Source organism: Panicum virgatum, chromosome 5N (assembly GCF_016808335.1).
Source record: "Panicum virgatum strain AP13 chromosome 5N, P.virgatum_v5, whole genome shotgun sequence".
NCBI lineage: Eukaryota > Viridiplantae > Streptophyta > Magnoliopsida > Poales > Poaceae > Panicum > Panicum virgatum.
In genome coordinates, this window is record NC_053149.1 from 39,135,914 (window position 1) to 39,163,892 (window position 27,979).

At 46.9% G+C, this 27,979-nt stretch overlaps 3 protein-coding genes and 1 long non-coding RNA gene across 6 annotated transcripts; 3 read left to right on the forward strand and 1 right to left on the reverse strand.

Annotated features, from left to right (window-relative positions):
* Window positions 1-1,413: 1,413 nt before the first annotated feature.
* On the forward strand, window positions 1,414-2,701 carry LOC120674790 (skin secretory protein xP2-like). The gene is made up of 2 exons (XM_039955912.1): window positions 1,414-2,023; window positions 2,619-2,701. Exons 1-2 carry the CDS (start codon window positions 1,414-1,416, stop codon window positions 2,699-2,701), a joined length of 693 nt encoding a protein of 230 aa, XP_039811846.1.
* A 1,238-nt stretch (window positions 2,702-3,939) lies between these two features.
* On the forward strand, window positions 3,940-6,640 carry LOC120676779. Of its 3 annotated transcripts, XR_005675983.1 has the most exons (4): window positions 3,940-4,290; window positions 4,743-4,942; window positions 5,102-6,264; window positions 6,419-6,640. It is a non-coding gene; the product is annotated as an uncharacterized LOC120676779 (long non-coding RNA). The 3 variants fall into 3 exon arrangements; XR_005675982.1 differs by lacking the exon at window positions 6,419-6,640 and having other exon boundaries at window positions 5,102-6,334; XR_005675984.1 differs by lacking the exon at window positions 6,419-6,640 and having other exon boundaries at window positions 3,948-4,290; window positions 4,732-4,942; window positions 5,102-6,334.
* Window positions 6,641-10,343: 3,703 nt separating this feature from the next.
* Window positions 10,344-14,781, forward strand: LOC120676777 (uncharacterized protein At1g51745-like). Its single transcript, XM_039958111.1, has 3 exons — window positions 10,344-10,857; window positions 11,795-12,831; window positions 13,388-14,781. The coding sequence occupies exons 1-3, from the start codon at window positions 10,649-10,651 to the stop codon at window positions 14,389-14,391; spliced, it is 2,250 nt and encodes a 749-aa protein (XP_039814045.1). The 5' UTR covers window positions 10,344-10,648; the 3' UTR covers window positions 14,392-14,781.
* Window positions 14,782-15,018: 237 nt separating this feature from the next.
* LOC120676778 (ras-related protein RIC1) lies at window positions 15,019-21,070 on the reverse strand. Its single transcript, XM_039958113.1, has 8 exons — window positions 20,882-21,070; window positions 20,284-20,356; window positions 16,204-16,251; window positions 16,047-16,094; window positions 15,889-15,960; window positions 15,653-15,808; window positions 15,459-15,562; window positions 15,019-15,288 (listed from the first exon to the last, which is right to left on the reverse strand). The coding sequence occupies exons 1-8, from the start codon at window positions 20,893-20,895 to the stop codon at window positions 15,192-15,194; spliced, it is 612 nt and encodes a 203-aa protein (XP_039814047.1). The 5' UTR covers window positions 20,896-21,070; the 3' UTR covers window positions 15,019-15,191.
* Window positions 21,071-27,979: the final 6,909 nt, after the last annotated feature.

A 27,979-nucleotide genomic window follows, 5' to 3' on the forward strand; every position in this document is an offset into this window, starting at 1 on the left:
ATCGAGTTTTTGAAAATTCGGGTTTTGAAAACTGGAACCCGAAAAATACCCAACGATTCGGGTACCCGCCACTTCGGGTTCGGGTAAACCCGAAACACCCAATCTGTAACATATCGTGGTGGCGCAAGAGCATAGTGCCGACCTAGGGATGGGCAGGGACTTGTCAGCCATCGCTGTAGGGGGGGTGGAGTGCTGTCCTGGCGGGACCCAACAGGCCACACGAGGGCGCACCGGCCACCGTCGCCTCCCGCCGCCGAAGCCGCACCCTCCGCCACCGTAAGCGGGAGCAGGAGTGGAAGTTGGGGGCATGGTCGCGTGGAGGAGGCGGATCCGGCGGGCGCGGACTCGGGCTCCTGCTCCGGCAACGGGGAGGCCGGGTCCTCGGCGAGGATGGAGAAATCCATGGGAGATTTGGATGCGAGATGCAGGGGAGGTCGCCATCGTTCGTGCCTTTGTGGGGCACTGGTGCCGTGGAGGGTCAGGGGGCGGCGGTGAGTGTGTGGTGTTGGGCTGTGCTGTTGCCTGTTGGCCTTCTTGTACCGACTAACGAGCACTCTTGTTTGGGGCTGGGTGGTAAGCACTTCGGGTTTTCGGGTACCGGAGTTCAATACCCGAATTACTCATAATAATTTCGAATACTGGAATCTGCTACCCAAAATAGTGATCGGGTTTTTCGGGCTCGGATTTTTCGGGTATAGGTTCGGGTTTTTTGGGTTCGGATTTCGGGTAATATGTCCAGCCGTAATGGGGCGGATGGGTGGTGGCGCTCTGTCGAAGTAGGGAGGAGCCAAGGAGCAACCGGCGGACGTTCGGCCTAGGGGCAGCTCGCCCGAGGCGTCCGGCCTAGGGGGATGACGAGCCACCGGAGCTTCAGAGAGCGGCCAGCCCGGTGGCGTCGACCGGCGACGGAGGGGGCCTAGCTGCCTACGGCTTGGCTGCTTGTAGCGTGCGTGGAGGATTGAGCACCTGGGCCGCTTGTTCCTCGATCAACAGGGAGGAAGGAGGGGAAAGCACATAATGTGGTGCAGGCATGCGGCGTATAGATAGGAGGCACCAAGAAAGAGGAAGGGAGCGGTGGAGGGTGTGGCGCACACAGAAGGGGCTAGGGGCGGAAGCGAAGGCCTGCTGGCGGCCAGGGAAGGGAACGAGGCTGAGGTGGGGTTGGAACCCTAACCGTGTGTTTGGTTGGAGAGCGGAGCGAGCCGGGTCGGAGCGGACCCGTCCTCGCGGCTGTTTGGATAGAAGACGAGTGGGTTGGGTTGGCTCCAGGAGGGAATATTCCGCCTAGATGTGGGTTGGCTCCGTCCTCCGAAAAATGGATGACGGAGCCAACCCAGCTGGGTTCCGTCCCTCGCGCGTCGTCGTCTCCGTTTCGCTAGGACGTCTCGGCTTCTTTTGTTTCGAGCTCTAGCCATGGAGGGTGGGGGAGGGAGCGGAATCGGTGGACGTCGACGCCCGTGCCTGCCAACCATCCCCGCCCGCCCCCAGGCCCCAGCGCACGCGAGCCCGCCCGCCTCTCGCCGCCGCTCCACGCGACCCGGGCCCGCGCTCGCCGCCGCTCCAATGCCCGCCCAGAATCGCCCGTCCGTGCCCTCCCCCTCCGCGGCCGCTGGCGCCGGCTCGCCCCCTCCCGCGTCCTCCCCGCCGCCGCCCGCGGCCGAGTCTGCGGAGAAGAAGCCTAAGCGGGAGGAGAACGGCGCCGAGGCCAACGGAAACGCCAACGGTGAGCGTGCGGTGGTCACAGATTCCGGCGCGAAGGCGGCGGCGGCGGCGTCGGAGGCGTCGGAGTCGGAGGACGCGGACGCCGTGAACCAGGGGCACCCACGGGCAGCTCGCGGGGCGGCGGCGGCGGCCCACGGTGGCCCGAGCAGGGAAGCTCACGGGGCGGCGGGCGGGAGGCCGGGCCGGGGCGGGCGGACGCCATGGCGGGAGGAGGAGACCGGGGTGGAGACTTCGGCAGGGGCCGCGCAGCCCGGCCGGCGGCGGGGGCCCGGTCACAGGCCGTCGGGGGCCGCGCAGCGTGGCCGGTGGCGGAAGACCGGCGGCGGGGGGCCGGGCGCACGGGCTGAGGAAGAAGATAAGGGAGAGAAAAAAATAAAAAGAAAAAGAAAAAGTGAGAGATTGACAGGTGGGGTCTATTGGTGGTAAGTGGGACCCTCGTTAACGGTGTTATCATGCCATCCAACCCGAATTCCCAATTCCTTCAACCAAACATGAAATGGGTTCACTCCGTCCCCAAAATCAGAAATACAACCAAACAATGGATGGGTCGGCTCCGTCCCCAAAATCCGGGTTGGATCCAACCCAACCCATTGATCCCGCAACCAAACACACGGTAAGTTGAGTTTATATATTTGGAGTTTGGGCCCACATGTCAAACGGGTCTGCCATGTTTGCATGTGCGGATAGCATTTTATCATGCCAGCGAGCAAATATCCATCGGGTTCAGACTTGTACCTGCGTCCGCGCCCATCAGATTTGCTACCCGCGGGTATGTGGATAATTTCTACCCGTTGCCATCCTTATATACATGAGCAGCTGAATGGTTACCTATTTGTGCGTGGCCAGGATCCGTAGAGAAATTGATTGCTTGGCTTGCTCTGTGTTCTTCCCTGCAGTGCTGCTCTCTGACGCCGAACAGCATCTGCTCTCGCGCCAGCTGGTGTATCCGCGGAGCCAGGCCGCTTCAGTCATCCAATGAAGTGCAGGCTCTGCAGCTCGCATCTCGGGAGCCTGACTGGTTTGCAACCACCCAACCAATCTCCACGCGACATGAATCCGTCCTCACAGACAGCGGTTTGCTGGGAACCATCCCAATTTTTTTTCGAATATATAGATATTTAGAAAAGGTACAAGGTAGCAAAGAAATGACATTCACCGCGTTCGGCAGGCTGGAGCTGGAGTGGTGTGAGAGAAAAACACTGTTACCTGGCTGGTGGTTGGAGGTTGGAGCTGGAGTGGTATGAAAGGAAATTACTGTAGGGCCGGAGCCCTACCCACCAGCCGAACACGGTGATTGGGCGTAGCAAAGAAATGACATGGGCGTAGAAGAGAGCTATAGAGATATAACGTAGCCTTTGCAGAAAAAAAAATCAGATGCAGTAGAGGCAAGTACCCATTTCCCAAATATGATATAACCTATGCAAAAAGAAAAAAAAAAGGTTAACGAAGCCACCGAATGCCTGCCGAGATCGGCTGTCATCGCTCGATTTAATATTGGCTGTCGTTCTCGCCACAATACTATTCGTCTGTTCATACGCATAGCTCGGACCGAATTTTTTTTTATCCCGTTTGTTTTCAACTATACAATTGTGTCCGTATTTGCTATGGATAAAGTTTGCATAAGTATATGATACGGATAGGTCCATATGATCTATGTGATCGAGTCGTGAACGGAGCGGGTTAGTCCGATTCGCATATGAGATGGATTAAGATCCACCTATCAATAATACGAGGTGGACCAAACTAAAAATCTAGATAGAAACCTTACTCATTTTAATAATATATATAGGTATAGATAATTGACCTGTTCGGGTGAGATGAAATGGCTGGGCTAGCTGTTTCAGCAGTCAATCCAACCATTTCAGCCCAACCAATTTAGCCCATTCGAATGGAGTCAAGATATAGATATAGATTATAAGCACATTTATCAAGTATCAACAAAAATAAGTTAAAATTCCAACCAAATGCAATGATTAATTTTTTCTTATCTAGAAAGCCGCTTATCTGACAATCACCGAACAACATGAGCATATTTCTACACATTTTTTGTTAGGCAATTATTTTTGTATAAAAACGAGATAAAATTAGAAATGAAAAAAAAATCGCAAGAGAGAAGGCGATTGGCCGGGCGGATCCATGTAGCGTAAGCCCATGTGCAGCCCATGGAAAAAGGCCCAGCCCTACCTTAACTCGCATCCCGCCGCTTCGGCAGCCGCACTCGGCCCTCCCCGTTCCCCAATCAAAAAAAAAAAAACCCCGGCGGGCGGCGGCGCGCAGCTCCATCCCTAGGCCGGGCCGGCGCGGTGGCACCCCACAGCTTCCAGACTCAGGCTAGGGCGGCCGGGCGGATCCGCGCCATCTCCATCCGGCTGCTGGCTGCTGCTGCTGAGCTGCTCTGCGCCTTCGCTGCTTGGCTGCGGACTGCAGTGCGGTGCAGCCGGCAGGCACCGTCGTGGCGTTGACGTCTGCCGTCAGGGACTCGGATCCGGCAGTCCGCATTCCGGTTGCGCCCTTAGACCTCAGCACGACGTCCCCTGCTGCAGTGCGCAGTGCTGCTTGCCTGCTTAGGTATGCAATTGCATATTTCTGTTTGACTCTCGATTTGCAGTCGATTAGTTTCTGAGAATCAATTGCCATTGTGTGCCATAGATATATCAATATATGAATGCCAATGATCAAGGCCGAGTCGTTGGTTTCTTCTTCTCGAATATTTGTCATTTTAGTTGAGTTTCAGAAGTTCACAAACATAAATTGACCCTGTTGCTCAAAATATACCGTTTGTTTTATTTCATGTGTATATCATTATTGCACATAAATTAAGTTCCTGAAGACTAGATTACTCAGCCAAATTGGTTTCCAAACTTCAAGTTGTATGCTTATTTTACATTTTTGTTTGTTTTGGATTTCCCAAAGATTTTCTCACCTTTTCTAGGAATGCTACTTAACAGATATTTTCTACCTTCTTTCTAGCTTTCTGAGCATGAAAATGTTATCTCACATGCTGTTCAGCTTTGTCACAGTGGTTGGTATAGTCTCGAGGAGTCTTAAGCACGTGAAGTCATTTCTGTGTGGACAATTTGATGAATGTATAGAAAATGCCAAGAGTCAAACACTCAAGCTAGCCTGCTAAAGAAGACTCACAATGAAGAGAAATATGTTCACAGAGTGAATTCCATTATGCATGCCCTTGAAATCGAAAGGTCCCCTTCTCCACTTGAAGGTAATAATAATCTTCAGGTTTTGTGTTCGTTCATTAATATCGTATTTTGATGCATGTTTTACTTGCAAAAGGGTGAATGTATACAAAATCTGATATTTATCACTCTATGAACTTTCATAGGAAGGATAGACTAAAACGTGCAACTGGTGTATTTTTCAGGTGAGTTGAATACTCATGAATCTTGTGCATCCATAGAAGACCTGATGTTTTTCCGAGAACGTATAAAGGATCAGATATCAAAACCGATGAGCCAAACTACTGATTGTAGTAAAGAGGGTTTATCTTCAATTCGAGATGATAGGGGTTTCAAGATGGAAAACGTAAGCTTTGTGACACCAATACCTGAAGGTAGCCACAAGAGCTGTAAGAATTTGTTGCCACCCCTGAATAAAGGGACAATGGAATGCCAGTCACAATACAGTGATGTTGTTAGGTTAGATGCAAGGGTTGAAGGTGCTGGCTGTGAGCTCACTGGACTTGAAAATGGCACACCACTTTATGACGTAGAGCTGACTGTTCATGGAAACTACGAGGGCCATGGCTTGCCCCTTGCTTTCATCACAAGTAAATCAACTGGTAAACCTGTAAAAGGCTACCCTGTCACTGTGGAGGTTTTGGAAGATGGTTGTTATGCAGCAAGTATTGCCGCCCACCAATTAGCAGCCTTGAGTGCCTACACAAGAGTAGAAATTAATTACCGTGGCTAGCAAGATCTTTACATGCACCACTATCAAATCCGGGGAGCAAACAGGAAGCCTGTAGTTGCAACTTGCAAAAGCCTCCCTTCTGCCGTGCTGATCCCAAGGGGTGTTCAGCTGATGCTGGCAGCACAAGGGAGTGCCATGTAAGACCGACAACCGTTTTTGCTGGTTCCTACCAGGATCAGCAACAGCTGCACTTCTCTATACTTATGTTCTGCCTCCTCTTAATTGTGCTCCTCTGCGTCTGTTTTAATTAAGTTGAGAGGAAAAGTTGGGACTATTGATGACTGGAGGGACATGGAAGGTCGATTGGAAGTGCGTAGTGGCATGGCAGGGTACAATTTAAGTGGCAAGTCTCAGCTGTTTCGATCTTTCTCTCAGTTGAAGTGGCAAGCTAGGGCATGTACAGTAGTCATCTCTGTTGATCTCCACCAAACCTAGAGATGACTTAAGAGACTATTGATATAATTAGTTGTGTATCATAGTATCATGTGCCTCCATATGATCCTACAAGATTTCTTTGTAGTCCATGTCTCCATGGGATTGTAGGATTACAAGATATTTCAAGATGAATATCCGGATCCTGACAATCTTCTTGTTCATTGAGAGTACTCGACAGAGGTATCTGAACAATAATGAGTACATACCTGCATTTATTATTTGAGAATTGAGAAGTACTATTTCCTAAGAAGTCAACATTCTCCTGGGTAGATTAATGCAAAGATATCAACAGAATAGTGAATGTCTGAAAGTTGAAGTTGTCATTATCATGTAGGCTATAGAAGATAGAAGAGAATGTTGTCTGAAATCGGTAAGTGAGTGTTTGGTCGGCAAGTTGAACTCACATGCTCAAACTGGATCGTGGGAAGCTGGTGGTTGTTAGGTAACATGATTCTAGCTATGGCTTCTTTCTCTCACTTACGCGTGGACACACTATCATGGTGGATAATTATGTATTTGAAGTATTTCACAATGCAACAAAAGCTAGGTTTGTGGCGATTTTTGGATAATGGAATCTGGGGTAGACTTGACTGAAATCTAGAGTAAAGAGCTGGTTGTTTGTTTTAACTAGGGACTAAACAGGGGCCATATCCGTTTGGCTGGGCTTCAGTCAACAATGTGTTCGGAGTAAGAAACTCCTCTGTACACTTGCCAGCAATGTAAGCCAGCTCCTCCATCTGCCTCCTTTTGCCCCCTCCCTAATGCGATTGTGCTGTAGCCACCAATGCCATAACCCGTGAATTACTTTAAGATGCACCGTTTCCTTTAAATTAAGAATAGAACAAACGGCCTCCCATGCTGAATTAGCCGTCTCCAATGCCAACCAAACGTCCTCCATATTCAGGGCTCTCCAAAGTTGCTTGGCATACTTGCATTTGAAAATAGGTGGCCACCATCCTCGTTAAGCCGACCGCACATCACACATTTGTGTCTAACTGCATCCCTCTCCTTTCCAGATTCTTCCGCAAAGCCAAACTGTCATGAGCAAACCTCCACATAAAATGTTTCAGTTTTACGGGGCACTTCAGCTTCCAAATTCCCTTCCACTGCATATCTGCCATAGCATTGCCCCCAGCAGATGTTGCCACACCTCTGCGACTCATTCTTTTGCCATATGCTCTCTGAACTTTATACGCCGGTCTCACTGAGAACAAACCCCCGTTATCATAGTGCCATGCTACAATTGGCGCCGTTCGGCTGGATGGCTGGAGCTGCCGCCGCTGGCTGGGCACGTTTTGCATAGGAACGGCGCGGCGCTGGTTGGGCCTATCCCTTCACGTTTGCTCCAGCCAGCAGCGGCTGCTCCAACCAGCCGAACAGGTACTGCCAATATCGTCGCAACATCCTCTGCCCAGAAAGTCTGCCGTGTCAACTGATCATCCCATTGCCCTGACCTCGGGTCAATCAGTTCATCAACCGTGCGTAGCAGGTTGTTGCCTCTTAGATGATTGGTTTTCTCGTCCAGTCCCTTGGGATCCACGATCCTCCCAAATTCGGACATTAGTCCCATCTCCAATTCTCCAAGCAAAGCCTTTTTCTCACCACCTCCAGCCCCTTCATAATACTCCTCCAAGTGCATGACATGCTCCTCACTGGTTTTGCTTGTAAGGAGCAGTTTGGGAAGTATTTCGCTCGGAGCACCTGAGGACATAGCGAGTGTGGGCTGTGAAATCAATGCCACCCTTGTTTTGCGAGCATTGCCAAGTTGAAAAAGTGTGGATATCTCTCAACCCAAAACCACCCTCACTTTTTGGCTCTGTTAACTTCTCCCACTTAATCCAATGCATTTTATTATCACTATCTTGATTGCTCCACCAGTACCTGCATATCATGGTACTAATTTGCTCACAGATTTCCTTTGTAATATCAAAACATCCCATATCTTTGAGTAATACTTCTTTACCAGTCCGGGACAATAGCTTTTCTTTCCACCATTGTATTCTAGACCAGATTCTCTCTTTCAGATACGCAAAAACCTTTGTTCTAGACTGTGCCACATAGACTGGTAATCCCAGATATCTTTCATGCATTGTTTGTCTCTGAATCTGCAAACCTCCTGCCGGTTCACCTCACTAATACTTGGACTGAACATAATTGCAGACTTTTCCTTATTAATCATTTGGCCATAACACTGCTCATAGAGATCAAGGATACCCTGTAACTTCAGTGCATCTCCATTGGCACGAAACAAAATGAGAGGGCGAAAAGGAGATGAGAAACACTAGGAACATTCTGACACACTTTAATTCCCTGCATCGTCCCTTCCCTTTCCGCTTGGCTCAGCAATGCTGAAAAGCCCTCTGCACACAAGAACAGGTTAAGGTGACAGTTACCTTGTCGGAGACCCCTCTGTGCCACAATCTGTTCACCCAGAGCAACATTCACCCTGACACGATAGGTCACTGAAGAGACACACAACATGATCAGATCGATCCAGCGACGTTGGAATCCCATCTTCACCATGATATCATGCAGAAAAGACCATTCGACTCGGTCGTATGCTTTACTCATATCTAATTTCACTGCTGCAAATCCTTGTTTGCCCTTTTTCTTGTGTCTCATGAAGTGAATGAGCTCATAATATGCCACCAGATTATTATCTGAAATCAAACGACCCGGGACAAATGCACTTTCCGATTGCAATACAACATCCGGGAGAATCCCCTTCAACCTATTAGTTAGCACTTTTTGAAACCAGCTTGTATATCACATTGCACGGACTAATCGACCTCAAGTCCTTTACCAGTTCGGGTTTTTGCACCTTCGGGATCAAAAAACAGTAGTGTCATTACACCCAGCCGGTATTGGCCCACCATTCAGCACCTGAAGCACTTCTTTCACCAACTGATCACCAACCGTGTCCCATAATTTCTTGTAGAATATCGAAGGCATGTCATTCGGCCATGGGGCTTTCAGATCACCAATTGCATTCAGGGCCTCCCTCACCACCTCTGCAGTAAACTCCTTCAGTAGCATATCATTCATTTCCATGGATACCTTTCGGTCCACCGCATCTAGGAGCTATAGATGGCCATGCGGCCCGCGGCCCAAAGGCCCGGCCCGAGCATGGTGATTTTGGCCTGGCCTGGTCCAAACCGTGCCCGGGCTTGGGCCGCACCCCCGCCCGTGGGCCGGCCCGGCCCGGCGCGGGAGTTGAAGGCCGGCCCGTAGGCGGCCCGTTAACCAACAATGCCACAGCTCACAGCCCAGCCAGAGAGCTCCCCCACGGCCCACACCAGCCTCCAAACCCTAGGTCCCCCGCCCTAACCCCCCCACCCGCAGCGGCTCAGCGTCAACGCCCCGCCGCCTCGCCTTTGCTTCGCCTCCGCCCCGGGCGCTCACCTTGCACTCCGCTCCGCACCGCGTCCCCGGCCGCTGCGGCGCTGCGTCGCCTCCGTCCCGAACGCCGTCCCGATCATCGTCCTCGCCGGCCGCCGCTCCGCGGCTCCACCTCGCCAGCCGCCACCACGTCGTCTCCGCGACTCCGCCCCGCCGACCGCCGCTCCTCGTCTACGCCTCGCCGACCATGGCCTCCTTGGCTCCGCCCCGCCCAGGCCGCCTCCTCGTCTCCGCCCCGCCAGCCGCCTCCTCCTCGGATCCGCGGCGCCGGCCGCCGCCACCTCAAATCCGTGGCACCGGCAGCCGCCTCCTCATCTCCGCGCCGCCGGACGGCTCCGCCGCCGCCGCCGACCTCTGTGGTTGATGGGCTTCGGGTGGCCCGACATCTACTGTTGGGCCGGGCTGTCTCGGGCTGGCCCGGCACGAAAGTGGCCTGTGGGCTCGTGCCTGGGCCGCCAGGGGAGCCCGTGGGGCAGGCATGGCACGGCCCGCAGCGCAATTGGACCGGGCTAGGCACGGCCCGCAGCGCAATTGGGCCGGGCTAGGCACGACCCGTAAAAAACAGGCCAAGGCAGGCCCGGCCAGGGCCGGGCCGAGCTGCCCGAACGGCCATCTATACTAGGAGCTGTGTAGAATCAAAATTACCATTGGAACTGAAAAGATCTGATCTAGAAGAAGAGCTGCAGAAAATCCAGATCAGATCTTTTTTTCTTTTGAGAGAGAAATCCAGATCAGATCTATGTGTTGGCAGTTGGGGGACTACCCTAAGCCCAAGCCGGGACAAAACAAATGGGCTTTGCCTGTTCTCAAAGCCCATTTATTTATTTGCTTGAGCCCCGAGCACCAGAACGGCCCAACAAACGCCCCTAACGCCCCACTCCCTTCTTCCTCCTTCCCCAGGCTCCGCCCCCTCCGCTCCTTCCACTTCTTCTCCCCACCTGCACGCCCCAGACCCACCTCTTCGGAGGAGCCGTTGCCTCGCCGCCGCCGCCGCCCCGGCTCGCGCTGACTTATCCATCGCGTCGTCTCTGGATTTTTCACCCGAGGCCCTTCCTGATTTCTCGGACAGGAAAAGGAGTCTCCTTGACTTTGATCAGTTCTGGGGAGGAGCTGGAGGGGGAGGCGATGGTGGCAAGTTGATAAGGGGCTGCAGAGACACAGGGCGATGGGGAGCTGCGCGGGAGAGGAGGAGTGGCCCGGCGGCGTGACGGGTGCGGACGCCGAGGTCGGGGCGCTCGTCTGGGTGCGCCGCCGAAACGGATCCTGGTGGCCGGGCCGGATCCTCGGCATGGATGAGCTGCCCGAGAACATCGTCATCCCTCCGCGCTCCGCCGGCACCCCCATCAAGCTCCTTGGCCGCGCCGACGGAAGCATGTCCGTACAAACCCTCGCCCTGCCAGCCCTCCTCTGTTGCCCTCTGTAATCACTTTGTTATGTTCTTTTCTTGAGCCTGTGCATGCGTTGATTCTACTGACTCCGGTGATACTTGGCCACTGCGGCTGTTTGCCCTTGGCCTTATGGCCAGTGCATTGGCCCTTTCATGTTGTGTTCACTCTCAAGTTTGGCAGGGAAGTATCTTTCTTTTTTATGCCTCTTGATTTAGGTAGAATGGGAACTTGGAAAGGGAGGGTAGTGCATATGTTCGATTGCGACTTTTGCGGCTTCTGGATGTTTATGGCTAACGAGAGCTCGTCGAAGTTGATGAGTTGTTTTTGTTTTCTGGATGTTTGCATCCACATCTTAGAGATAGGGTGCTTACAGAGATGTTCTTGTAACTTATGGTTGGTAGCATCAATACTTCAATAGAATGCATCTCTCAGCTCCTATTTTCCTCAGTAATGCGAACCTAAAAAGTGGAATAAGTTTCAGAAGTAGTTAGGTGACAAACTTATTTTTATGTTTATACTATGGGGCAAAAGAAAATGGCATGAATTTCTGAAAATAAGGGATACAGATTGAAATTCCGTGCACAGTGATTGATCTGTTTTCATGGTGTCTATTTGATCTATGAACATACTCTCAAGTATTTTGTGTAGCTCGAAAATTGTTTTGATTTACTAAGAAAATGGTCTCCTGCTTGAAATTGGATTTTGAAACTTCTCTTCAGTTTAGTGATCTGATCATTTGAAGTTGTATGCATACTTGAACTTTAATAGTTGTTTTTAACTTCTAAAGCATGTGCAAAATTAATGTTTGTCACTCCTGTTGCGTCTTTCAGATATTCTTTCTTGCTTGCAGCACTGATTGTTTACTTAAATTATAGCCTGTATTCAAAGTCTGAAAATTTCTTGTTCTGTTGGACTTTGCACAGTGACTGGTATAATCTCGAGAAGTCCAAACGTGTGAAATCATTTCGGTGTGGAGAATATGATGAATGTATAGAAAAAGCCAAGGCTCTAGGTCGCCAGCAAAAGAGGACACAGACTGAAGGGAGGTATGTTCGCAGAGAGGATGCTATTATCCATGCCCTTGAAATTGAAAGGTCCCGTTTTCCAAATAACTGTGATGATCTTGAAGAGGACACTGATGATGATCTGTGTGCGTCCCAGAATATCTATATTGCAAAATCTAAAAACATAAATGGGCTCAACAAAAAATCTTCTCGTGGAGCAAGGAGTCTGTATGATATAGAAGAGAGTTCAGGTCAAGACATGTCTCAAGCCTTGACAGTGTACAAGCAGCCACAAAATTTATCCTCTTCAAGCACTAGGTATGCATCATCAAAAAAGAAGAAGCGTAAAGGACGTAAAGATTTTGAGGATGATACGGTTCAAGGATTCCAGCGTATGCGAGATCTTAGGGAGATTGGAACAAAGAATGTTACCAATCAGAAGTCTGGTGCAGGCATCTTTTCAGATGTACCTCTTCTTGAAAGTGGATCAAGCTTTGGCTATGATTTGTCCAGTGCCAATGGGACAAAAAAGGGTAAGCAATCTCATTCATCCATTAAAAAGAAACGCTCCAATATCGGGCAATCCTATGACAATTCGAGGAAGAAAGATAGGCATCATCGTCCTCTATCAAAGTTATGTGATGATTCAGAAGTGTCTGGAACATATTATCACTGGGACCCTTCAGGACAGTCTTCTAGTCAGTATCGAGGAAGCCAGATGCCTAATATAATTGAACCAAATAGGGCAAAGACCATTTTTTCAACGGATGTAAATAAGTTTTCCTACAGCTCAGGCACTTCAAGTTTGGAGACACTATTAGATACATCACACAACAATCGCAAAAATTCTGCTAAGGCTATTACAGTAAAGGATGCTGAAGCCCCATGCACAACTAGATTTCGCGATGAGGGATGCTCTGATGGTGATGCATCTTTTCATGATGTTCTGGAGGAAGGTAAAGTCACAGTACATTTTTCTGTTTTTATATGCACTATATTTCTTTTTTTTGTGAAAAGTGTTTTATATTTTAGCAAACCTTAGCTACTGTGGCTAATTAGATAGGTCAGGTAAATGAATGTACACAAGAACATTATTTGTGGATCTAATGTTATTATACTTCATGCTTTGCAATTGAGAAGGCCATGTGTCGTTAGACAAATGAGTACTCATTGGTATATTTCTTGTTTTCTTGTACAACAGTGTTTGTTTAGACTTCTAGCATACATATATGATTAGTTATCTCATTTAGGGCCTATTTGGAAGATTCGGAATGGTCTAGAAATTTTGAGGATTTAGTTCGTATTTCTAATAAAATTCTAAGGATTTACTTCCTAAAAACCCCTTTCCAAACAGAGACTTAAATTGCAGCTTATTATTCATTTGTCATCCAATTTTGATGCAAGTTCGACATACAGATGGATGGAAATGTTACTTTATGATCTGCTTTTATCACTCTGAACTACCATATTGAGCGTTTTGCCTAATCTTTTCAACTGGTTTTCTATCTCCAGGCCATTTTGGTACTTATGGATCTTGTTTGTCCACAAAGGATCAAATTTCAGAGCCAAATGATCAAAGTACTGACTGCGGCATAGTTGGCACATCTTCAACTCAGCATCATAGAAATTCAAAGAAAACCATAAGCGCTGCTACTCTGATACCTACAGAAAGCCACAAGAAGGATAATAGTTTGCTGCTGCAGCAGTATGAAGGGACAATAAAATTGGACAGTGATGTCTTTAGGCCTACTGAACTTGAGGATAATTTACGACATGCGACTCCTGAGCATGAAGAGTCCTCTCAAACTATAAGCAACCATTCAAACTCTGAGAAGGGCACAAACTCATTCCCATATTATGTACCCCTGCAAGTACTACCACCGCCTGAACAGCAGCCTGATCTGAAACCTCCAAGATGCCCTGTAACGAGGCCACCAACCAAGAGAGCACATGCAGACTATAGATTATATGATGTTGAGCTGACTGTCCAAAGAAGCTACACGGGTCATCCGGTGCCCCTTGTTTCCCTCATGAGTAAATGGACAGGTCAACCCATTGTGGGGTACCCTGCCACTGTGGAGGTTTTGAAGGATAGTTGTCCAGCAGCAAGTAGAGATGAGCACCGCCCAGCAATGGGCGGTCTTGATTCTTTACTAAAGAGCAGAGTTACAGAGCCACGGCAAGCAAGATCTTCACATGCATCACGATCAAAATCTAAGTCTAGTGGTCGTAAAAAGGCCTCAGAACACGATTTGGACAAGTCCTGGCAGCCTCATAACAAGAAACCAGCATCTTCGCCGAGGAAAATGCGGAGGCTCTCATCTTTTGCTGGCAGCCGGAGAGAGAGCGGAGACAGAAAGCCTGTGGTTGCGAAAACTGGTCGACCAACTGTTGCTTGCGTCCCACTTCGGCTCGTTTTCAGTAGGATCAACGAGGCACTAAGCTTCCCAGTGAGACAAGAACACCCCACTGAAGGTTGTGGCGGGCTGGAGAGCACCTTTGCTTGGGAGAGATAGCATGTGGGCAGGCATATACATTTGCTAGGTTTTCTTTTGTACATTAGTTATCGTATAATCTAAAATCTTAATGCCTGGCATGTTTACATCAGTATCATGCCCTTGTAATCTGTAAACGCAATAGGTGGTTATTACTTACCCTCCTCGAGATTCAGGTGGAACAGCCAATGGCAGCAGTTGCTGTGGTTTCTTCTGACGGTGGAAGAGGTGGCAGCAGCCTGTTCGCTATACGTCTTTTAGAGTTCCATGTTATATATGCAAATATGATATATGCCAGCAACCTAGCAGCATTGGTTGCTGTGAACTGTCGGTGTAACGATAGCAAACTGATTCCAGCCTTGCATTGAGGTGTTGCGAGGCATCTCTCGTGCTGATGCTGGTATTCATGTATCTTCTATGGTGTCATGGTGTCGAATCGCAGGTTGGGCCACACGGGTGCTTATGCTTTCCTTGTGCAGAGCCTACTCGTAATCCTGAACTATATGTACTTCCTGATAGGATCAGCCGCGTACATTAATGAAAGGTGAAAGTCATTTTGGTAACGAGTAATCCTACAACATTTTAACTAGCAATGGTGCATCTTATTTGTTTTTCGAGTTTCTAAGAAAATCAATCGAACACTTAATATGAACAGGCAGTAAGAACACATCATCTGCTTAAATGTCTTGCAGTCAGGAGACATACTTCCAATATCCAACAGAGAAAGTTTTTCGATAGTGATAAGACTTAATTTACAGGGATAGAGCAACCAATTCATGCTGCTTGCTGCACAATCACACTACTGCGATCTAGATAGTCGATCAAGAGCAGCAGCTGCTTTGCTGAGCAACAGGCTGACCCCGCATTTGTACTGTTGCAGGCCTGCTAGCACCACTTGCAGCTGGTTGACTTGCCATCCTATATTCAAGAAAAAGGATAGCAAATATCACTTAGTTACTCCCATCAGGAGGTGAATGATAGCGAAAATAGCAGTGGCTTGTCATCTGGACTCCCAAATGGGCCTTCATGATTAATGAATCCAGAATGAACAACAGCTGCCTCAGTCTAAATATGAAGTATGTTGTTACCTGTTCTTTATCTCTCCTGCCATGGTCATGAATGCCTTCTCCACATTCGTTGCATCCTTGGCACTAGTCTCCAGGAACGGTATCCCTATCTCATCAGCAAGGGCCTGCAGAAGCAAGTGACATGCAGCCATTTTAACCATCTTCCTTACCAAACGACATTTATGCAAAAGGTAACTGATGTACCGAAATATTACCTTGCCAGCCTCATAAGAAACTACTCTGCTCTCAGCCAAGTCGCACTTGTTCCCCACCAAAAGCTTGTTCACATTTTCACTGGCGTACCTGTCAATTTCATTCAGCCACTGCTTGACATTGTTGAAGCTCTCCTGGTCAGTCACATCATACACGACCTATAGAAAATACAACTGTTAACAGAGACACAATATCAACCTAGATGAGACAATATCAGATACAAAGAAAGAAAGCTCACAATGATGCCATGAGCTCCACGGTAGTAGCTGCTTGTGATGGTCCTAAAGCGCTCTTGGCCAGCAGTGTCCCACTAAATCAGAAGAACGTGCTAAAGCATCAGCAGGAGCTTCAAACTGCTATTAACTTATACAGCCTTTACTAGAATCTGTTACTTACAATCTGCAGCTTTATTGTCTTCCCATCTTGCTCAACAGTGCGGATTTTCTACCAAGTCAAAGAAGGGTGAAAAAATGGTCATACAAGAGAAACAAGGCCATTGACACACGACAAAGGGAATTTGGTATTATTTGATCCAACTGAGAAACCAACTTACAAAATCAACACCAATGGTACTGATATAGCTTTCCAGATACGAATCATCCTGTAAAGTCGAGATCAGAAAGATACTCGCATTAAAAAAGATGAATGAGATAACAATTGGAAAGTATGATACATCATAGGAAATATAGTTGTCTTCAAACACCATTCTATAAAGGGGTACTGTATGTATGCCACTATGCCAAACATACGCCAAGTATAATAGCAGTGAACCATCTAAAGTTTCAACAAACCATGTCCATATGAAGTCAAGAACCATTTGACACACTTGTGAGCTCGTGACTACTATAACACCAGGGAAGATCAAAGGCTCATAAAATTGCAGAAGTCATTGATTGCGAAGGGTAAGGAAGCTAGCCGAGCCAATTAGGATTCGTATAGGTAGCTGGAACGTAGGGTCCCTAACGGGTAAGTTGCGAGAACTAGTTGATGTAGCAATTAGGAGGCGTGTAAATATTCTATGCGTTCAGGAGAGTAAATGGAAGGGTCAGAAGGCGAAGGAGGTTGAGGATACTGGCTTCAAGCTTTGGTACACGGGAGCAACTCCGGGTAGGAATGGTGTAGGCATCTTGATTGATAGGAGCCTTAAGGATGGAGTCGTAGAGGTTAGAAGGCAAGGCGACCGGATTATCCTAATCCGGTTGGTAGTTGGAGATTCGGTTTTGAATGTGATCAGTGCCTATGCCCCTCAGGTAGGCCTTAGTGAGAGCACCAAGATGCAGTTCTGGGAAGATCTAGATAGCATGGTTAGTACCGTGCCTACCAGCGAGAAACTCTTTATAGGAGGAGATCTCAACGGCCATGTGGGTGCGACTAATGTAGGGTTCGAGCGAGTGCACGGGGGTTTTGGGTACGGTAGCAGGAGTCAAGAGGGGGAGGATGTGTTAAACTTCGCGTTAGCCTACGACTTGTTGATAGCGAATACCGTGTTTAAGAAGAGAGAATCCCATCTTGTGACGTTTCGTAGTGGACAACACTCGAGCTAGATCGACTTTATCCTTGCTAGGAGGGAGGATAGACGTGATTGCTTAGATTGTAAGGTGATACCTGGGGAGTGTGTTGTCCCTCAACACAAACTTGTGGTGGCGGACTTTCGTCTTCGGGTACGTGTCCACCGGGACAAACGTGCCAAAATTGCGAGAACAAAGTGGTGGAAGCTTAGAGGGGAAGCGGCACAAGCGTTTAAGGAAAGGATGCTAGGTGAGGGGCCTTGGGAAGAAGGAGAAGACGCAGATGCATGTGGCTAAAGATGGCAACATGTGTTCGGAAGGTGGTCTCAGAGTTGTTTGGCGTGAGTAGGGGAGGCAAACAGGAGGGGAAAGACACCTGATGGTGGAATGACAAGGTGCAAAGGGCTATTAAGGAGAAGGAGTGTTTCAAGCGCCTCCACTTTGACAAGAGTGCAGCCAACATCGAGGGCTATAAATTAGCGAAGAGGGTTGCAAAGCGAGCTGTGAGTGTAGCAAAGGGTAAGGCGTATGATGACCTGTATCAGCGGCTAGGCACGAAAGAAGGGGAGAAGGACATTTATAGGATGGCTAGGATCCGCGAGCGGAAGACAAGGAACATCAACCAAATCAAATGCATTAAGGATGGGACAGATCGACTGCTAGTGAAGGATGAGGACATCATGGATAGATGGAGAGAGTACTTCGACAAGTTGTTTAATGGGGAGAGTGAGGGCCCTACCTTTGAGTTAGATGACTCTTTTGACGATACCAACAGACGTTTTGTGAGGAGAATTCAGGAGGTAGAGATCGGGGAGGCTTTGAAGAGGATGAAGGGAGGTAAAGCGATGGGTCCTGATGGTATCCCCATTGAGGTGTGGAGATGCCTAGGAGATAGAGCAATAGTATGGTTAACTAAGCTTTTTAATCTCATTTTTCGGTCAAACAAGATGCCGGAAGAATGGAGGAGAAGTATATTAGTACCTATCTTCAAAAACAAGGGCGATGTTCAAAATTGTACTAACTACCGTGGGATTAAGCTGATGAGCCATACGATGAAGCTTTGGGAGAGGGTTATCGAGCATCGCCTAAGAAGAGTGACAAGTGTGACCCAAAACCAATTTGGGTTCATGCCTGGAAGGTCAACCATGGAGGCGATTTTCTTAATACGACAATTGATGGAGAGATATAGGGAGCAGAAGGACTTGCACATGGTCTTCATTGACCTTGAGAAGGCATATGACAAAGTACCGAGAAATGTCATGTGGTGGGCCTTGGAGAAGCAGAAAGTCCCAACTAAGTACATTACCCTCATTAAGGATATGTACAAGAATGCGACGACGTTTGTCCGGACATGTGATGGCAACACCACTGACTTTCTTATTAACATAGGCCTACACCAGGGGTCAGCATTGAGCCCTTATTTATTTGCTTTAGTGATGGATGAGGTCACAAGGGATATACAAGGTGAGATCCCTTGGTGTATGCTCTTTGCTGATGATGTGATGCTAGTTGACGAGAGTAGGGAAGGGGTTAATAGGAAGTTAGAGCTGTGGAGACGCACGTTAGAGTCGAAAGGGTTCAGACTTAGTAGGACCAAGACCGAGTACATGATGTGCGATTTCAGCGCGATTAGGCATGAGGGGGGAGACGTTAGTCTAGATGGACAAGTGGTGGTCCAGAAGGATACTTTTCGGTATTTAGGATCGGTGCTACAAAAGGATGGCGACATTGATGAAGATGTTAGGCATAGAATTTCAGCTGGCTGGTTGAAATGGCGATAAGCTTCTGGCATCCTTTGTGACAAGAGGGTGCCACAAAAGCTAAAAGGCAAATTCAATAGGACAGCAATTCGTCCGGCGATGCTATACGGTGCTGAATGTTGGCCTACAAAAAGACGACATGTCCAGCAACTGAGTGTAGCAGAGATGCAGATGTTGCGGTGGTTTTGCGGGCACACAAGGAGGGATAGAGTCCGGAACGAAGTTATTCGAGATAGGGTCGGAGTGGCACCAATTGAGGAGAAACTTACCCAGCATCGGCTGAGATGGTTTGGACATGTCCAACGAAGGCCTCCTGAGGCGCCGGTGCGTAATGGGGTTCTTGAGCGGGTCGATAATGTAAAGAGGGGTAGAGGTAGACCTAAACTGACGTGGGATGAATCGGTTAAGAGAGACCTTAAGAATTGGAATATCTCTAAAGAGATAGCTTTAGATAGGAGCGCTTGGAGACTAGCTATCAATGTGCCTGAACCTTGAACTTATTTCTTTCGGGTTTCAGCCTACCCCAACTTGCTTGGGAAAAAAGGCTATGTTGTTGTTGTTGTTGTTGTTGTTGTTGATGATCTTCCCTGGTACAATCTTCTCTACTTTTCGAAGCAAATGCATACTCAAGGTTCCGCTAGGCGCTAGGCGGATTCTAGGCGCTGCCCCTCAACCTAGTGCCTAGTCGGGAGTAATCGCGCCTAGGCGTTGCTAGGCGTTTTGCTAGGCGATGAATAATACATGTATAAATACTTAAAAGAAAAGGAAAAAAAAGATGAGTGGTCATGACAAAGGAGAAAGGAAGAAAGGCATGAAGGTCCATTTGAAGGCCCAACACTAAACCCTCAGACCCTCTCTCCCGCATCCTCTCCACCTCTCTCGCATCTCTCCCTGTCCCGCACGCGCCCGCCGCCACCTGCATACGCCCGCGCCCGCTGCCGTGCGCCCGCCGCCGCCTGCACCTGCGCCCGTGTGAGCGCCTGCCGCCCCCCGCAGCTCCTCCCCCACCGGCGACCTCCGCCGGAGGCTCCACCCCCATCGGCGCTGCCGACACCTATGGGTCTGCCTACCCCCATAGGCGAGGCGTTGACCCTTCGACTCGCGATTAGGCGCGCCTAATCGCCTCCTAATCGCCACATAGTCGGCGCCTAGCGGAACAGAGTGCATACTCCTACTGGGTTCTGTCATGTGAGATGCATCCAAACTAAATGAACGGCACTCTATAAGACATGCAGATACTTTTCTTAATATGGGGACACCCTCAAACTAAACAAAAGACCTGTTTCTCCAAGGCACGCTCTACTTAAGAACAACTGTTTGTACATTTGTGGAGGAAGGCGAAGAGCGGAAGATAAGAATCCTCACCGCAAACCTCAGCAGCAGGCAAGACTTCCCGACGCCCGAGTCCCCGATGAGCAGCAGCTTGAAGAGGTAGTCACTGCAAGATAACAAGAAAATCCTGTCAAACGATAGGCCGAGCATCTCGTATTTGTGTCGTCATCAGCACATCGACACAAGCTAACACATCCTACGGACTAACTTTGCACACACATCTACAAGACTACAACAGAACATATAGAGTAAAACAAGACAACCGTAGCTTCCAAAGCCCCCAGCTCACGGGTAGGAGGGAGCAACGCGACCGAATCTAGCTCGTACCTAGGCTAGCGGGGAACGGCGTATCCAACCATCTGCTATTTCTGGCATGGGGCCCGACAAAGGTACGACTACCCGCACCGAACTAGGGACGCGGTAGCTACCAAGTAAACGCGCTAAGGGAGGGAGATCCCCCTTTAAACCCCAACACGATCGGGTCCCGAATCGGCGGCCGGCGGCGAGATCGGCCGCTGCGGGGCACCAGCAGGCGCGTCCCCCGATGAAGCTCTAGATTCCACGAATCCGCCACCCACCGAATCGGAAGCCACCGCGCGATTAATGGAGGGGGGGGGGAGTGGGGACTTACTACTCGGGGTTCATGGCGGCGGAGCGGGGGGCTGCTCCTGCTCTCTGGGGGGAGGCGACGACCGAGGAGGAGGAAAAGGGGAGATGGAATTGGGGGGAGACGAGCACGGGGCGGCGGAGAGAGAAAGGAAGATGGGAGGGGAAACGGAACGGAATAGGAAAAGGAAAGGGTTGTCGAGTGGGGCACGCCCTCCGTCGCGTCTGCGTGCGCCAACCTACTTTGGCTGCCAGCCCGGTCCAGCCGTCCAGGCCAGCGACGCCCACGATCGCCACCCGCACCGGCACCGGGTCCGGGTTCTGGTGTTGGGCGGTTTGTCGGGAGGAGAACTGGAGATGCAGTTGGTGGTTTGAGGTATATACACGCGTGCATGTTCAGCGGCAGTACCATGAGTTTTTCTTGAAAAAAAATACCATGAGAACTGAATGCACGCCAATTCCCTCCTAGATGTGGAAATAATAAATCCAGATGTGTGTGTACGCGGATCGAAGCTGTACCTTTCTAAAAAAGTGAAAGATGTAATAAGGTGAGACAGAATTTTCGGTAAGTTTTAAACTAAAATTCTATATTGTATTTTGAAGAAAAGAACCATTCTTTGATGAACTAACCATCTATTTTTTAAATAAATCATTTATAGAATTTTTTCATAGAGAAACTTCATGTGGAAATTTCTATCAAAAGAGAGAAAATATAGGAAAGTGATCAAAAGAAAATTCGCGGGAGCTGGGCCTAGGGTGTTTTACAGTTCCCAATTTCTGTTGATGACTACTAAGATCATTTCCAGTGGGAAGTTTCATGGGGTTTCATTCTCATTAAATAGCACGCCACATAGAATTTTTTTTGATGACATGGCATCAAATTTAATTTAAGAAGAGAGAGAGGAAATCAGTTTCATTTAGATGAAATCATGTCTACACGGATACCAACTCTTATTGAGTCATAAAATTAAATACTACTTGGAGCTTATGAAACCGTGCTATGAAATTATGCATTGTAGAGTTGGTTTCAAATACTATTTCATTTCTTAGTTGTTTATGTGGCTATTTTGGAAACATCAATATAAAACACTCCACTGGAATTAGACTAAGTGAAGGTTGATGACTAACAAATGATCAGTAATTGATGGCTATCATGGCTGGAGGGTTATCGGTAACTACTGATTTGATGGCTGCAAGCCTGCAATGAACCTGGACATCCAAAGGTCCACTAGGGCCTACATATAGCCTACCTCTCCTGCAATACGTGCACGAACCAACACACATACTCCACTGTTGTGGCTACTTCTCTGCGTCTCCGTTCTAGGTGCACAGACTCGCTGGAAAGTGCAGGCCTCCGGAAACTCCATCCTCTTTGAGACTCTGCTGCACGACTGCTCATGAGAATGTTTACTCCCGGGCAGGGCATCTGCATTGTTATCATTTGCATGGCATCAACGAGAGATTGACTACATTGAACATGCCCTATCAGAATGTTGACTGATCTAGGTAACAGCGCATCCGATGCTTTTGGCACTCGCCCCACCTTGGGATACATTCTAAATCTTCTACCTAGTTTTGTTGTCGCACATGCAAACATACATACTACTCTTGTTTATGCTATCATGATAATCATGATTAATCTTTTGTTTTGCATTAAAATGAACCATAAAATGTCTCTGATTCCAACAATCCAAAAACTTGATAGGGCTTTTTCGGTTTCTAGTTTTGGTACGCATCTTAAACCAAATATATTTGATGGAACAAACAAGAGATGGGTTCACAGGCTTGAGCTGTGGCGCATACCTATGAACATATGGTTCATGACTGAAGGTCCTCCTAAGGGACCGCACACTTTCGAGGAGGAGAGAGCATACCAAACCACTAATAACTTGTTCAGAGGGGCTGCAATTAGTGTTCTTAGAGAGAATGTTGTCGATGCTTACATGCATGTCCCCTCTTACAAGGAGTTGTAGGATGCACTCGAAGCGAAATTTGGTGGCAGTGAGTTGTACATCATGTAGCAGTTCTATGACTACAAGATGGTCGATGATCATTCTGTGGTCGAACAAGTTCATGAGTTACAGGTGATTGCTAAGGACCTTGATAATTTCAAGTGCAATCTACCAGAAAAATTTGGGGGCGGCGGTATTATTGCCAAGCTACCTTCTTCGTAGAGGAACTTTGCTACTTCTCTGAAACGCAAGAGAGGAGCTTTGCTACTTCTCTGAAACACAAGATATAGGAGTTTACTATGGTCGGTCTTATCGGCAATCTTGATGTTGAAGAATAGGCTAGAGCAAAGGACTCACGTGCTCGTGGCAATGAGGAAGGTTCTAGCGCCCATGTGATGCAAAATCTTTTTTCCAATCCCACAAGAACAAGGGCATAAGAAAGGCTGAGTTTAAGCACAAGCATGCTTAGACTACCAACTTGAAGAAAGAAGAAGAAGAAGAAGAAGAAGAAGAAGAAGAAGAAGAAGAAGAAGAAGAAGAAGAAGAAGAAGAAGAATGCAGGAAAATGCTGTGTGCGGTAGTACCGATCATTATACTTAGAATTGCAAGGACCACAAGGATAAGCAGTAGCACGGGCAGAAAAAAATATGCTAATGTTGTTATTGGTGATGTTGAAAAAGGAACATTAGGGTATGGTAATCATGCTACTGTTCTTTCAGTTTATCATTTACCAAATTGGTGGATGGACACCGGGACCGATATACATGTGTAAGCTAATATTTCTTTATTGTCTTCTTACCATGTCACAGGGATTGGATACGTGTTAATGGGGAATGATTCGAATGCAGTTGTTCGTGGTATTGGATACGTGCAGCATATCTCCTCAATAAATAAATATCTTGTTAGCAAATCTCTCCTATGTAAGGATGGTTTCAAGTTGGTGTTTAAGTAAAACAAATGTGTTGGTTTGAAATTTGGATCTTTTATTGGTAAAGTGTGATGGTTTGTTTCATTTATCATTATCAAACTCTTGTAATGAAGTTGTTAATCATGTGTGTAACAATAATGAATCGAATACTTGGTATTCACGGCTTTGTCATAGTAATTTGGTTGAATGTTGCGGCTTGCTAGTTTGAGTTCAATTCCGAAATTTACTTTGGTTAAGAATTCTAAGTGTCAAGTATATATGTGTGCAATCTAAGCAACCACAAAAGCCTCACAGGGCTGCGGAGGTGAGAAACTTGGCACCATTAGAACTTATTCATTGGGATTTGTGCAAAATAAATGGCGTGTTGACTAAAGGTGGGAAGAAATATTTCATGACTTCGATAGATGATTCAACTAGATATTGCTATGTGTATTTGCTTAAGTCAAAAGATGTGGCATTTCATTTTCTCAAGGTCTAGACAAGCCGAAGTTGAAAATCAACTTGAGAGAAAAATAAAAATGTGTTAGATCGGACCGAGGTGGAGAATATTTTTTAAATGAGTTCAATTTATTTGTGACGAGCATAGTATTATTCATGAGAGAACACCAGCTTATTCCCCTAAGTCAAATGGAGTGGTTGAATGGAAAAACTACAGTCTAATTGAGATTGTTAACGCCATGTTAGAAACAACCGGACTTCCTTGGGAATGGTGGGGTGAGGCCATGTTGACTGTTTTCCATACTCTTAAAAAAGTTTATATGAAAGACAAAGAGAAAACAAAATTCAAGGAGTGAGAAACATAAAAGATTACCACTCTCATACTTGTGTACTTGGCGTTGCTTGGCAAAGGTTAATTTACCAATTGCTAACAAATGCAAGCTCGAACCGAAAATAGTTGATTGTGTCTTCATAGGCTTTGCTTTTCATTGTAGGATATAGATTCTTGATAATTGAATCTGGAGTACTAACATGCATGTTGGTACAATCATGAAGTTCAGATATACATCTGGCAGTTATAGTCATGAACTCATGAAGTCCCAGAAAATGACGAGACAATAGTGCACTTTGGCCAACCACTTGAGGAAAATACCGATGAAGTGACTTGAAAGAGCAAGAGACAAAGGACTGCGAAGTCTTTTGGTGATGACTTCATTGTGTACCTTATAGATGATACTCCAAAAACTATTATTGAGGCTTATGTATGACCTGATGCTGACTATTGGAAGGAAGCAATCTGGAGTGCGATGGATTCCATAATGTCTAATAGAACTTGGGAGCATGTTGATCATCCATATGGATGCAAACCTGTAGGATGCAAGTGGGCTTTCGAAAGGAAGTTTAGGCCAGATGGTACTATTGAAAAGTACAATACAAGGCTTGTGATCAAGGGTTACACCCAGAAAGAAGGTGAAGATTTCTTTGACACTTATTCACCTGTTGCCAGACTAATAACCATTCGAGTACTACTATCTTTGGTTGCCTCACATGGTCTTCTCGTTCATCAGATGGATGTTAAGACCGCTTTTCTTATTTGAGAGTTGGACGAGGAAATTTATATAGATCGACATGACAGATTTGTAGTAGAATGTCAAGAAGGGAAAGTGTGTGAGCTGTTAAATCTTTATATGGCCTGAAACAAGTGCCTAAGCAACGACATGATAAATTTGACAAGACTCTCAGATCGGCAGGCTTTATTGTGAATGAAGCGGACAAGTGTGGGTACTACCATTTTGATGGGGGACAAGGAGTGATTATGTGCTTGTATGTTGATGACATACTAATCTTTGGGACTAACTCAATGTGATTGAGGGTTCAAAAGATTTTTTATCTCAAAGATTTGAGATGAAAGATATGGGAGAGTCTGATGTGATTTTGAACATTAGGCTACTCAGAGAAGGCAATAGTGGGGTTACACTTGTACAATCCTATTATGTGGAAAAGATCATGAGTCGCTTTGGTTATAGTGACTTTAAGTTTGTTCCTACGCGTAACGATCCTAGTGACGTTGCATAAGAACCGAAGAATCACAAGAGATCAATTGAGATACTCTCAAATCATTGGCTCGCTAATGTACTTAGCTAGTGCCGAGAGGCCTGCCATCTTGTTTGTTGTGAGCAAACTTAGCAGGTTTGTCACAAATCCTGGAGATGACCATTGGAAGGCTCTAGAGAGAGTGATGCGTCATCTAAAAGGCACTGCGAATTATGGAATTCGCTATGCTGTGTATCCTAAGGTACTCGAGGGCTTTAGTGACTTAAACTAGATATCTGATGCGATAAGATGAAAGCCACAACTGGATATGTGTTCACACTTGAGGGTGGCATTGTTTCCTGGAAGTCTTGCAAGTAGACCATCTTAACAAGGTCAACAATAGAAGCAGAACTCACAACATTGGATCACTGAGTGGCTTCATGAGCTCTTGATGGATTTGCTGGTGGTTGAGAAACTATTTACCAGCAATCATAATAAACTATGATAATCAAACAGTGATTGTCAAGGTGAACAGTTCAAAAGACAATATGAAGTTATCAAGGCATGTCAAAAGGCGGTTGAAGTCTATTATAAAAATAAGAAACTCCAGAGTAATAGCCTTGGATTATGTTCAGACAACTAAAAATATAGCAGATCCTTTTCCTAAAGGTCCTTCATGGAATGTGATTGATGAGGCATCAAGGGAGATGGGATTGAGACCCACATGAGAGTTATGTTATAGTGGTAACATGTTCTATTTGATTGGAGATCCTATGAAGTAGGACAATGAAACACTCCGTACAAGATGCATTCTCTCCTTTTTTCTGCATAGCAGGTTGGGTAATACCTTAATCTGATCCAAGTGGCTTATTTTAAGCAAAGAGGTTGGCCTGCAGAAATATCTTCTGAGCAACACACCTATATGAGTTCGACCGCTAGTCACAGTCTATGAGATTGGGTATTCTCAAGAGACTCATGAAAGGCACAAGAGTACAACTTATACACTCCAAATAGAGGTTGTGCACTTTCCATCCAAGTATCGGTTAAGGGCTTCAATGAAACTTGCTTGCTCACACAAAACTATCAATTCAAGGCATAGTCCATTATTCAGTTGTGGGCAGGTGTAACTTATACTCTAGTTGGATGTTCAACCTTAATCATGTCTCCATCGAAATACTGGTATATCAAAATAGCAGTGAAATGAGAAGTTCAAATCTATGCCTTGGAATTCGGTGGGGATTGTTGGACTTATTGGGCCTAGGAGGCCTATTAAGTCAATTAATCAGCATAATTCCAAGGCCAATAGAAATGGTGATAGTTATACTAGTGGTTAAACCACCTTTTAACCACTTTGGAAGTTGACAGGGTCCCTAACCAACTTATAATGAAGTTAGTCTAAACCTGGTAAGAAGGTGAATAAGGGATCAAAAAGTGCCACACGCACACGCTCGCTTGCGCGAGGCATGGCGTGGCGTGGCGAGCCGAGCTAAGCTGAGTAACTAATGGCTATCATGGCTGGGAGGTTATATAACTGCAGATTTGATGGTTGCAATGAAGTTGGACGCCTAAAGGTCCACCAGTGTCTACATAGATGGCTTGCATGTCCTCCTCTACACGCACAAACCAACACACATACTCCACTCTATCCTCTTCGGGACTCGGCACCGCGTTGAGGGCGATCAAGATTTTGGGGTGCGCTTCTATGTGACTAGCTTGTGCGAGTGTCTACTTCCTGGCAGCACATCTGCACTGCGATCATCTGCACTACATCAATGAGAGATCAACCGCAAGAAACTGATCTGGGTAACAACACACTCGGTGCCTTCGGCACTAGCCCCACCTCTAGGTACATCCTAAATCTTAAGCTTAGTTTTGGTGTCGCATTTGCAAGCGTACATACTGCTCCTATTTATGCTTTCATGTTAATCATGATTTATGTTTTATTTTGAATTAAAATGAATCGTAAAATGCCTCTGATTCCAACATGTTCAACACTGTCCGTTGGTTTCAACCGTTCCTTTTGTTCTATAATGTGCAAGTTTGCATTCATCGAAGTAGTCATGGAATTAAAAGTTAGCATTGCCTAGTCCATGTGTCTTCTTAGCATTGCCTAGTCCATTGCACCGACGCTCTATATTTTCGTAGTGTTGGTCTAACCGATGCCCTATTTCATGCTGAACTCATTCAATTTGACATTTCTTTCAGTTCTTTCTTCATTTCTTATTTTGCCAGGGCTTTGTACTCCATCTTTGGGACCTAACATCATTTACTT